This window comes from Aricia agestis, chromosome 13 (assembly GCF_905147365.1).
Source record: "Aricia agestis chromosome 13, ilAriAges1.1, whole genome shotgun sequence".
NCBI classification, from domain to species: Eukaryota; Metazoa; Arthropoda; class Insecta; order Lepidoptera; family Lycaenidae; genus Aricia; species Aricia agestis.
In genome coordinates this window covers 15,072,715-15,084,535 of record NC_056418.1, presented here as the reverse complement: position 1 = coordinate 15,084,535, position 11,821 = coordinate 15,072,715, and the positions used below count along the sequence as shown (strand labels likewise).

General features: G+C 38.7%; 1 protein-coding gene and 1 pseudogene across 1 annotated transcript; one reads left to right on the top strand and one right to left on the bottom strand.

The window, feature by feature from the left end:
* The first annotated feature begins 3,043 nt into the window (after positions 1-3,043).
* On the top strand, positions 3,044-7,082 carry LOC121733346 (annotated as a pseudogene).
* A 187-nt stretch (positions 7,083-7,269) lies between these two features.
* LOC121733175 (multiple inositol polyphosphate phosphatase 1-like) lies at positions 7,270-11,401 on the bottom strand. Its single transcript, XM_042123345.1, has 7 exons — positions 11,222-11,401; positions 10,258-10,406; positions 9,342-9,614; positions 9,042-9,140; positions 8,520-8,707; positions 8,024-8,281; positions 7,270-7,592 (listed from the first exon to the last, which is right to left on the bottom strand). The coding sequence occupies exons 1-7, from the start codon at positions 11,361-11,363 to the stop codon at positions 7,454-7,456; spliced, it is 1,248 nt and encodes a 415-aa protein (XP_041979279.1). The 5' UTR covers positions 11,364-11,401; the 3' UTR covers positions 7,270-7,453.
* Positions 11,402-11,821: the final 420 nt, after the last annotated feature.

Genomic DNA, 11,821 nt, shown 5'->3' with positions numbered 1-11,821 from the left:
GTGTGCGTGTGACGTCGATGATGTGATGCGTCGACAGTGTCCAATTTCAGTATAAGGAAGTCCAATATTCAAATCTGCTGACTGATAAAACTAAATAAAACTAAAACTTTTACCGCCTAACAATTATGGCTATAGATTAGATATCGGACAGATGAGTGTATGGTAATTGAAGGCGTGATGGTCGCGTGAGCTGGAGTGGCTCAAAATGTGGGCCTGTACAGATAGCGACCGATTACAATGAGCTGTACACTTGTCGTACATTTTACTACAAGTGTACATATTATATAAAAAGTATCCTATGTCCTTTCCCAGGACTCAAAGTATCTCCATGACAGCAAAATCGGTGCGGTGTATTAAGCTGTTGCCCGCGACTTCGTCCGCGTAAACTGCATACAAAAAAGTAAAATATATCATCCTCCTTTTCGGAAGTTGGTTAAAAAGTAGCCTAAGTTATTCTTTACTACATCAGCTATCTGCCAAAAAAAGTCCCGTCAAAATCACTCCAGCCATTTCGGAGATTAGCCCGAACAAACAGATAGACAGACAGACAGACATACAGACAAAAATTGTAAAAATGTTGTTTTGGTGTATGTAGCGCATATACATTCATATGCATGTAGTAAAAAACGATTCTTTCAATATAACAAACAGACACTCCAATTTTATTTATATGTGTATAGATGTATAGATGTATAGATATAGACTAAGAGGCTACCGATAGACAGATAGACAATAAATCACTTTCGCGTTTATAATGTTAGTATAGATATTGGATATGTTTCCACTTTTTTGTCACGAAAAACGCACGGTTCTAATTCTCGAAAAATATACGATAATTACACAGATAGCGGTAATTGTCAGATTACGTATCTACGTGATAGAGAGCGGCCCATCTAAGTGACACTGACTAGACTAGAGATAAATATCTATATAAAAAAAAAGATATAGATATAGATCGATCATCGATTTTCTAGACTTTGATCCGCATGGGTTGTGATCCTGGAAGATCTAATCAATAGCCTTCCATTATTTTTTTATGAAATAAGGGGGCAAACGAGCAAACGGGTCACCTGATGGAAAGCAACTTCCGTCGCCCATGGACACTCGCAGCATCAGAAGAGCTGCATGTGCGTTGCCGGCCTTTTAGAGGGAATAGGGTAATAAGGAAGGGTAGGGAAGAGAATAGGGGAGGGTAGGGAAGGAAATAGGAGAGGGTAGGGAAGGGAAAATCTAGGGGATTGGGCCTCCGGTAAACTCACTCACTTGGTGAAACACAGCGCAAGCGCTGTTTCACGCCGGTTTTCTGTGAGCCCGTGGTATTTCTCCGGTCAAGCCGGCCCATTCGTGCCGAAGCATGGCTCTCCCACGTCAGCATTCAGGGCTCTAAGACCTGCAGCATTACCCCCGAAACAGATGCAATTTTGATTTACGAGTCTGATTAGTTCCAAATTGAGCCGCAGCACGATCGTGCGCTAGTACAGCTGTCAGGAGTGGGAAGAGCCGTTGAGATTGAATTAGTTCCAAATTGAGCCGCAGCACGATCGTGCGCTAGTACAGCTGTCAGGAGTGGGAAGAGCCGTTGAGATTGAATGAGTTCCAAATTGAGCCGCAGCACGATCGTGCGCTAGTACAGCTGTCAGGAGTGGGAAGAGCCGTTGAGATTGAATTAGTTCCAAATTGAGCCGCAGCACGATCGTGCGCTAGTACAGCTGTCAGGAGTGGGAAGAGCCGTTGTGATTGAATTAGTTCCAAATTGAGCCGCAGCACGATCGTGCGCTAGTACAGCTGTCAGGAGTGGGAAGAGCCGTTGAGATTGAATTAGTTCCAAATTGAGCCGCAGCACGATCGTGCGCTAGTACAGCTGTCAGGAGTGGGAAGAGCCGTTGTGATTGAATTAGTTCCAAATTGAGCCGCAGCACGATCGTGCGCTAGTACAGCTGTCAGGAGTGGGAAGAGCCGTTGAGATTGAATTTGTTCCAAATTAAGCCGCAGCACGATCGTGCGCTAGTACAGCTGTCAGGAGTGGGAAGAGCCGTTGAGATTGAATTAGTTCCAAATTGAGCCGCAGCACGATCGTGCGTTAGCATATACGTTGGAAGTAGCAAAAACTTTGATATGATGATGCGATTCTCTATTCGATACTGATTCTGTCGGGAGTAAGGCATCTTTCGAATACAAAAAATGATGATGATGATGATCCAGTGTTATCTCACGAGCTGAAGGCGTGGTGCCCCGCCCCCGCCGCCCGCGCCAGTCACTTTATCTATTATCGCATCGTAGAGTAAATCCTATAAAGTCATGTTCATACTTCATAGTGATAATTACGGATTGTATATAGGCCACGGTGGACGATACTAGGATGCGCCAAGATTCTCCTCACGATTGCGCAGCTGCCTTTTACATAACACAATGAGCTCGTTGCCCCTCTACAAGTTCGTATTTGCTCGTTAATCAGGGCCCGTACCACGAAACCGTTTTGAGACTCAAACAATCGAACAATAATGCTGCGTCCTGCTCTAACAACGTCGTTTCACATTTGTTAGAGTAGGACGCGGCATTCTCGTTCGATTGTTTGACTCTCAAAACGGTTTCGTGGTACGGGGCCCAGGGCCGAAGATGTAGGGAACTAATAAGAATGAGTCAGTAGCAGACCAGCCCAAAGAAATGAGACTAGCTTCCTCTAGTTTCTAAAATGGGATTCTTGTTTAACGAATTCCGAATTCACAAAGGGATAGAAAAACCCAAGATAGTGCATTATTACAATTTAATTTCTTTAGGTTTGAATTACATTTCTACCGTTTATAAAAATTATTAATTAAAACGTATACCGTTATAAAGTAAACTTTATATTCAACCAGTTATTTAAACTCGTTTCAAAAGTGAATGCGAAAACAACTAGCGTTTAGTTTGCTTTCGGATTTCAATCGCTTATATCGTCACTAAAATGTTTTTATATAATGTTATTTTGGTGCTGAAAATAGTAACACCGCAAAGTTACGCCTTCTTTGTTTAATTTGCTTCCAATATGGACGCGGCCTTACAATTTAAAATAAGATTACCAACGTATAAAAAGTGATGATCTGTGTGGATGTGTATAGTCAGGACGATGATCCCGTTGGTGTTGGTACTTGGTGTTGTGGTGGAGGGGTGCTACTGGAACGCCCAGTGCCCCTTCCCGCTGTACTCCACCAAGACCCCCTATGACACCATACGAGGGGACATAAGAGACCACCCGACTCCGCAGAGTAAGTATACCAATTTAAGATCACTAGCTATTTGACCGAGCTTTGCTCGGTATTCGATAAAACAAGAATAAAATGTCATTTTCTCAAAATGATTCCTAGCTAGATCGATTTATCGCCCCCGAAACCCCCTATAAACAAAATTTCATGAAAATCGTTGGAGCCGATTCCGAGATTCCAATTATATATATATATATATATGTTACCGTCCAAACCCGATTTCAGGACAAACCAGTTCTGCCTAGGCTCAACTAGTTCTTCCTATACGCGATAGGATTAACTAGTATATCCTAGTTCAAACTAATTTGTCCTAAGCTCTATTGGATAAACCAGTTTTTTTTTTTTATGAAATAAGTGGGCAAACGAGCAAACGGGTCACCTGATGGTAAGCAACTTCCGTCGCCCATGGACACTCGCAGCATCAGAAGAGCTGCAGGTGCGTTGCCGGCCTTTTAGAGGGAATAGGGTAATAGGAGAGGGTAGGGATGGGCAGGGAAGGGAATAGGGGAGGGTAGGAAAGGGAATAGGGTAGGGGATTGGGCCTCCGGTAAACTCACTCACTCGGCGAAACACAGCGCAAGCGCTGTTTCACGCCGGTTTTCTGTGAGAACGTGGTATTTCTCCGGTCGAGCCGGCCCATTCGTGCCGAAGCATGGCTCTCCCACGTACTCTAGGATATACCAGTTTATCCTAGAGTGTGCGTATTGATATTAGGATCAACTAATTTGGCCTAGTCTAAACTGGTCTATCCTATCGGGCTTAAGACAAATTAGTTTGGACTAGGCTATACTAGTTAATCCTATCGCGTATAGGAAGAACTAGTTGAGCCTAGGCAAAACTGGTTTGTCCTGAAATCGGGTTTGGCCGGTAACATATACAAGAATTGCTCGTTTAAAGATATAAGATTAATGTAAGTTACCTCCAGAAATAATTGCTAATTTTAATGAAGAAAAAAGCTGTACTTTTTTCTTCATTAAAATTAGCAATTATTTCTGGAGGTATTATATTTACATAATTTTTTAAAATTTTATATTCATAATAAGATTTTAAACTAAATTTAATACCGCGAAGAAGCATCTATATAATATAAGATTTCATGGCTTATAAATATTGGCGCATATTAGCCAATTGATAGTTTTCTTTGCTGATGGATTTGACATAATAAATGTATGCAACAGCTAAAGCTATAATATTCTATTGAAACAAAACAGTAATTATAAACATTTCAAGAACTAAGTCCTTCTATCTAATTCCTATTTATAACCTATTTCAGACATTATCAAAAAAATAATAATAAAAAAAGGATATGGGCGAAAATCACATAGACGGCCTCATTGTAAATAAAACTATTTCAGACTGCGAAGCCATAAGCATCTGGACCCTGAATCGTCACGGCAACAGAAACCCTGGTGGGAGCGCCACCGAAGCCATCAAAGAGCTGCAGGCCAGGCTCAAGGACCAGATCATTGAAGCTTATGATGCAGGCAGGAGTCAGCTTTGTGCCCAGGTGAGCGTCGACATGATAATAAGACAAGGTTAATCAAAATTATAATAATTCTCTTTATTTAAACTAAACAATTTAAAGGTAAAATTACCTTGAGTCAAGGCAACTATGCTTTGTGATGTTGACAACAAAATTTCACACTTTTGCCAGCGATGTAACATTTGATATACGCATATTTAGAATTTTGATTTAATAAGTTTAAAAGAAGTTAGTTCATGATTAGGTTATAATAAGAAATGATCAAGTAAATACAGTTTACGCAAAACGTAACTCAAAACAAAAATTGGTAAACAAACGCCTGTGGTTTCTCCGAAATCAGAATCATATAGAAACACACTAGCGACTTATCCGGTGTTTTCAGTTTCCATCATGTGATTCGTTTGTACGTTTGTTATATAAACTGTTATTTGAAACAATACTTTTGCAGGACGTTCAAGAGTTCCGCAAATGGACCTGGAATGAGACTATGGACGTGTCTCAATCCTTCCTCACGGGCACAGGATACGAGGAGATATACGACATGGCGCTGAGGATCACAGAGAAGTATCCTCACCTGATGGCAGGCGACAACGACAAGTACTACTTCAGGCCGACCAAAGAGCAGAGAACAATCACCAGCGCTATGGCATTCGTCCATGGGATCACGGAAAATAGCAATCTGAATGTTACCATCGATGAGCCATGGACGAAAGATGATATAATTCGAGTAGGTTAAAGAACATTTTCTATCCAAATATATAAACTAACTTAACAAAACTGAGCTGTTATGTATCTTGAATTCCGATAATATCAGAGATGGACAGAGATAACTAATAAATAACCATTTTCTTTTAGCCCTACGAAAACTGTGACAGATATCAAGAATTGGTTAAAGGGAGCCAAACCCTCGTTGACGAGATAGAAGCATACAGCCAAACTAGTGAATATGCAGCAGTACGTATTATAATAATATATTTTTATTTCTACTATTTTATACCGCTTCTTTAATAAACCCGAAAAATAACTCGAAGGCATCTTTACTAAAACTGTGAAATGATTAATAATAGCTCATGGTGATGATAACGATGCTAATCTATAAGCAGATTGACTATATAGATAAGATGGCTTCTTTGATTTACTAGCAGTTCATCGAAATAATTCAACTAAAACTATCAAAGATAAAATTAATATATCTGTAGGTAAAAAGAGCAGTGCAAAGCCGCTTAGGAATCACGAGCCAGCTATCAATAGATGACATCTACAATCTCTACGAGATATGTCGGTTCTTCCGCTCGTGGACGCCTAACCATCAGTCTCCCTGGTGCTCCGTGTTCTCTGATGAAGATCTCGTCGTTTTGGAGTATAGAGACGATGTTAGACACTATCATAGAAATGGCGGTTCTTCCGCTCGTGGACGCCTAACCATCAGTCTCCCTGGTGCTCCGTGTTCTCTGATGAAGATCTCGTCGTTTTGGAGTATAGAGACGATGTTAGACACTATCATAGAAATGGCTACGGATCTTGGGTGAGTAACATAATAATTAATAAAGAAAATGTGCAGTCGCTTGTTTAATGCAGTAGCTATTTATTCATATTATGTTTTAAGGTAAGAGTTTGGTTACTAATTAAAATTTGGTTACTTGAAGAATTCTCTTACCATGTGTGTGTTTTAGGTAAACGTAAATCTCGGAGGACCACCCATGAAAGATTTGTATGAGAACTTCGAAGCGGCCGTCAACGGCTCCGGCCGCAATTTGGTATCATACTTCACACACGACACCATGTTGGAGATGGCGTTCTGCGCCATGGGACTCTTCAAAGACGCATACCCAATCAGAGGAGCCGTCAGGGATGAGAACAGACTTTGGAAGACTAGCAACATCGCTGCCTTCTCAACCAACTTCATTGCTGTTATAAACAGGTACTTTAAAATTTTTTCTGGTACTATTAAGTATTAGGCAATTGCATTCATAGGCACATGATGGACCTGTCAAAACCAAATTATGTAGGTCCACATTGTCACTTTTTAAAACTTGAATACCATTGATGTATCCGATATACTGGATAGAAAGCTAAATATTTTAACTCAATATTTCAGATGTCAAGAGTTGGGAACCACTACTCATCGGGTGCAGTTCTTCGTCAACAAGAAGGTGACCAGCCTCTGTCCATCAAACGGGTGCACCTGGCAGGAGTTTGTTACCAAATTCCAGCCCTTCACACAATCTAACCTGGCGTTCTGTTCCATGACGTACAAAGTTCCCGACCTAGCAGAACCAGTGACTGACAGTGCTGCTATTACGAAGGCTTTTCTGGGATTGTTATTACTCGTACAAGGAATGTTCTTAGTTAAGTAGCTTTATTTTATAACTAAAGTATCATACTAAATTTAAAATGATTACATCATCATCTGTTATACTCGTACCTAAGCTATTTGCTGCTGCCGTAGTTTTTAATTTGTCTTATAATATTCTACGGGAACTCTTAAATGGGTACAAAAAGATCTCAATTTTACTGTATATAATGTAAATAAAATATTTTTACATAAATTCGATAATTTTTATTGCACTATTAGTATATCTAACGCACATTATTATATGTACAGTTGTACACAGCACCTGCCTTTAAAATGTTGTTCAGTTTCTTTATTCGTTCTTAATATCGTGTGCTTGTTGAGTCTTGAATATCGAATCAAAGCAACAGCAGTCTTTTTCACTTTTGCTAAATATCAGCAAAAGTCAATAACATTGTCTAAATATTGCTCGAATTTCTTCTCAAATTCTTTCCACGTACAGATATGTTTCCCACATGGGAAAATCTCTTTCTCATTAGTAAAGAACTGTACCTTGTCTTGACCGACGTCACATCTGAAAAAGATAACACTTATCACATAGTGTTTTATAACATATAATTTTATTATAATCTAAAATCGTACTTAATTTATTACTCATTATAAATTAGATCATCGTATACAATATACATAGTACGAGTAGATAAAATATCGTTTGTAATAATTCTTCTGTGAAAATCATTAGAGGCGATTAACGTAGATTTTGAAGATTTGTATCATTAGAGGACTTAATTCACAGACAGATCGCTAACTCACATCATTTGATCTGGTTATGTCAATTAAATATTAGTCCCGATCAGTCGGCTGGGTTTAACATGACGCGACCAAATTACGTAGGTCCGTGATTTGCTAATAAATCAACTTCTCTGATAGTACATAGGTAATGTTTAAGCTATGGTCTTGACAAATTAGTAAAGAACAGATTTCTCTAGTTCCTCAAGGTCTCACCTCTGCAGAATCGCGATTAAAGTGCCCCCGAAGGGAGTCATGAAAGATTTTCTCCAGACCCTGTTCACGTCACGGTTGAGGCCACTGATCGGCCACTGGAACATCCCCAGGGCTGTGTACATCATGTCCACCATAGCGCCGTGGGAGAAGTAAGCACTAAGTGTGTTGGTGCCGTTGTGAGCAATTGCAAACTTCTCATACATATTCTTCAACCCAGAAGCACCTAGAATCGGGTTCATTGATGTTCCGTATCCGTTTCTGTAAAGAAGTGTTACGCTTGGTAGATATGAAGCAATATTTATTGTATTGCCGAAGAGGTTGATAACAACGTCTGGCTTATAGAAATCGTTGGTTTTGATTGGTCTCCTATTATTTTTGGGAAAAACGTATTAGTAACAGTACATCTGACGAATGTCGAGAGTCACTACAAACCCATTTTCCAGAATGTGATAAAATTATATAAATAATGATAATAATGATAATAAAAACTAATTACACATAATAATGTCGTATATCCTCAACATATTCCAAGACCTCTAGGTCTTTGTCTCTGAATATCGCGCACCAGGGGTTTGTCTTATCCGGCTCGAAGGAGCGAAGGTATCGGCACAGATTGTACAGGTCTATCACATCATCTTCTGTAAGATGCAGTAGACCAGTCCGATGTCTTACTCTTTGAGTCATCTGCAAAAGATAAAACACGACCTGATAAAACTTAAAATTAAAATTGTTTTTAGATGGCACAACAGTAAAAAATTTGTTGCAAAACTAATAGTGGATCTATAAAGTAGTATAGGTCAAGTAGCCTATTGTATAAGTGTTGTGTTTGGCTTTTGTTACTGGTATAAACAGATTTTTTATTTATTTATTTATTTATTTATATCCTGCTTTATAGTAAATTTACTTAGCCTGTAAATTTACTAGTTTAATGTATCTGTTGTGAATAATTGTGAATTCTTTATCTAGTCCCTCTTTCTTCTTTATTACTGTATGGATATAATGATTTCTTAATTCTTACCATTTGAAATTCCTCCGACAGGGTGAATTTTTCTATCTCATGCATCATCTTCTTTGAGCGAAGGGCTTCCATTGCACGCTTCTTGCAATGTCTGTAAGGCTAAATATAAAGTTCTTTCTTTATCTTTTCTAGGTGCTTGCTTTTTATTATAATAAGAACGATTGATTCATTCCTTATCATAGTCCAAATCACAAAGCTCATTCTAAAATTTATTACGAAATAGATTCAATATCTGTTTCGCCTTGTGGTTTAGACCATACGAATCCTTTTTAAGATGATAATATAATGTTCTCAACTCACCCTAATAATCATATCATCTTTGACTCGTTTCAGTTTAATATCCCACAGCTTATTCTTTCTGACTCCCCTGAGGAAGGCTCTTGCGCTCATGGCGGTGCGTTGTTCCTTCGTCGCCTGCACGCTGTAGTCGTCCAGAGAGTCCAGAAACTCCGAAAACCGCTCACCGAACCTCATTCCGAAGTACATCAGCTCCTTGTACCCTTCCAGCGTCAGGAATGATGTGAGATCTACGAGTTTCTTGTCCCAAGACCAGCTCCTGAGAACTTCGATGTCCTGTAATTTTTGGTCGTCATTATTTTAGTCAATGACAGAAGTTTAACCTATAAATCAAAGTGACGTCGCTTAGGGCTGGTTTACACGTATTAAGTGGATAAGTAGTAACTAAATTTTAACTTAATTTGAAGTGCCTGCCGGAAATGTGTCAAGTGACAAGCCCCGCCTGCCAACCTTACAGAAAATAGTCAAAATTCTAATTTCCTTGTTTAGTACTTAACTAAATTTTAACTTACTACTTGCTACTAAATTTTGTGTTTACATGCAATGAATAACTTAAAATTTAGTTAAATACTTATCTACTTAATACGTGTAAACCAGCCAATAGATTTGTGAACTTTATTTCGTGTTACTATAAGACAAGCAGGCGGATTGTCGAATAGTAAGCTATTACCCCGCCTATAAACTGACGTTCTGATCCTAATACTCCCTAGTCCCTACGCCTAACGGTAGCTTAACTCGCCTGGCGAAATACAAAATATCAAAAAGGCTAATTTAATTGCAGCTTTATAGTCTGTGGATTTATATTTTATTGTATTTACTATGTAACTAGTATGAGCTGGCTCAACAACTAGCGCCATGCTTACGCATAAAATTAAGGTGGTTAATGAACAAAATAAATTTCAATTGCACGATAACTTACTTCCTCACACATACTGCCGTTGCCTTGAAGATGACTCTGTATAATTTGATACTTCATCCTAGATGTTTCGCGAAGCGCGTGACGATCTCTCTTGTCAGGAAATCTCGTGCCGTGGCGCACCATGAACCAAATACTGGCAGGACTGCATCCTAAATAGAGATGAACATACTTTGTAAATAAACGCCGATGATGATCAGCAGCTTCATATTTTTCATGAATAAAAACAGTTATTATCAATCGTTCGTCGAACAGTAGCACCACACGTTGAAAAAGTCGCGCTAATCTTAAGTATGGGAGACTGCTAGACATTCAATTTTTTAGCATTAGATACTATATTCAAAACCTATATACCAATAGTGTCCTCCAAAAGATATGTTTCACCGATAACATTGTTTGGAAGCAAAATATCTTAGGTATATGTGACAAATTGAAGACAATGCCGTAGAACTAATTATAGCCTTATTACACAACAAAGATGCGTAGCATGACCAATATCACCAAAGGGATTAATATAATTCATAAGGTCTCTTGCACAATAATAATAATAATTTTGCAAATCTAATTTAAAAGGGCGGATAAGAAAAGCCACACAGCCTGTAAATGCAAAGTTATAAAGCTCATAATATTGTGTTGCTAAAATAGTTAATTGTTTTGAACAAAATAGGTAAAGCTGTTCTTGTAAAACTCTGATCGTTTCTCATAATTTAATTGTTTTTTATTGCTCAATATATTCATAGTCAACGAGACGCTGCATAGTGACTTGTTACTTAAAGACACAGACAAACAGAGACACACTTATACGAGAATTCTAAAACTTTTTAATTGTAGGTCCAAACTCCAAATCGGAGTTTTAAACATCGCCGGGTTTCATGAAAAACATTTAAATACTGAGCCCGAAAAAAAACTTGGCCATATTTTAAAAAAGAAAAGAAAGACTAAGTAATAAATCTATAATGACCCTTACCTTCTAACGGTGGGACTTCCCTAATATCGCCCCTGACGATGTCATACGGTGTCTTATTCCCGTAGAATAGGTAGTGACTTTTGCTCCTCCAGTAACATTCTCCGGCGACGAGCGAGATCAGGGACATCCAAACCAGCCACATGCTGTGTCTACACTGACTGGAATGCAGTGGGGAACCATTCTCTATACCCAATTAAATAAGCCATTTAGCAGGCGTGTCTAATTGTTGATAACATCTATGGACTATTGTGCTACCATTAGAGTTTCATGGATTTTAGTTGATAGGGCTGCTCAGAGTTAAGACTAATAGAATAGAAATACTATCTTCGTCTCAGAAAAACAGACTTGGAGCCCGATTTTACGATGCTGGAATTATGAGTTTATTAAATTACAGATATTGTATTACCTTTTAAATTGGTAGCAATAGATATTGGACTCCAAAACTAGCACATCCTTAGCAAAATGGGAAGAGGTCTAAAAGTATCTTTCTCTTTCACTCCTATCCAGGGTTGTTACTTGTTTTGTCAAGCAAATAGTTGTTCACGCTTTAGCATTTTGTATACTTCCATGTTTTAATCCTTTTTCTTTGGTTACGTCCAT

What these genes read in the sequence shown, in the direction of transcription:
- LOC121733175 (XM_042123345.1), bottom strand. Translation starts at nt 11,363, where the DNA reads ATGTGGCTGGTTTGGATGTCCCTGATCTCGCTCGTCGCCGGAGAATGT. An exon ending in GGAAGTCCCACCGTTAGAAG is followed by an intron (nt 10,407 to 11,221) that starts GTAAGGGTCATT and finishes ATCTCTATTTAG; the next exon opens with GATGCAGTCCTGCCAGTATT. An exon ending in AAGATGATATGATTATTAGG is followed by an intron (nt 9,141 to 9,341) that starts GTGAGTTGAGAA and finishes CTTTATATTTAG; the next exon opens with CCTTACAGACATTGCAAGAA.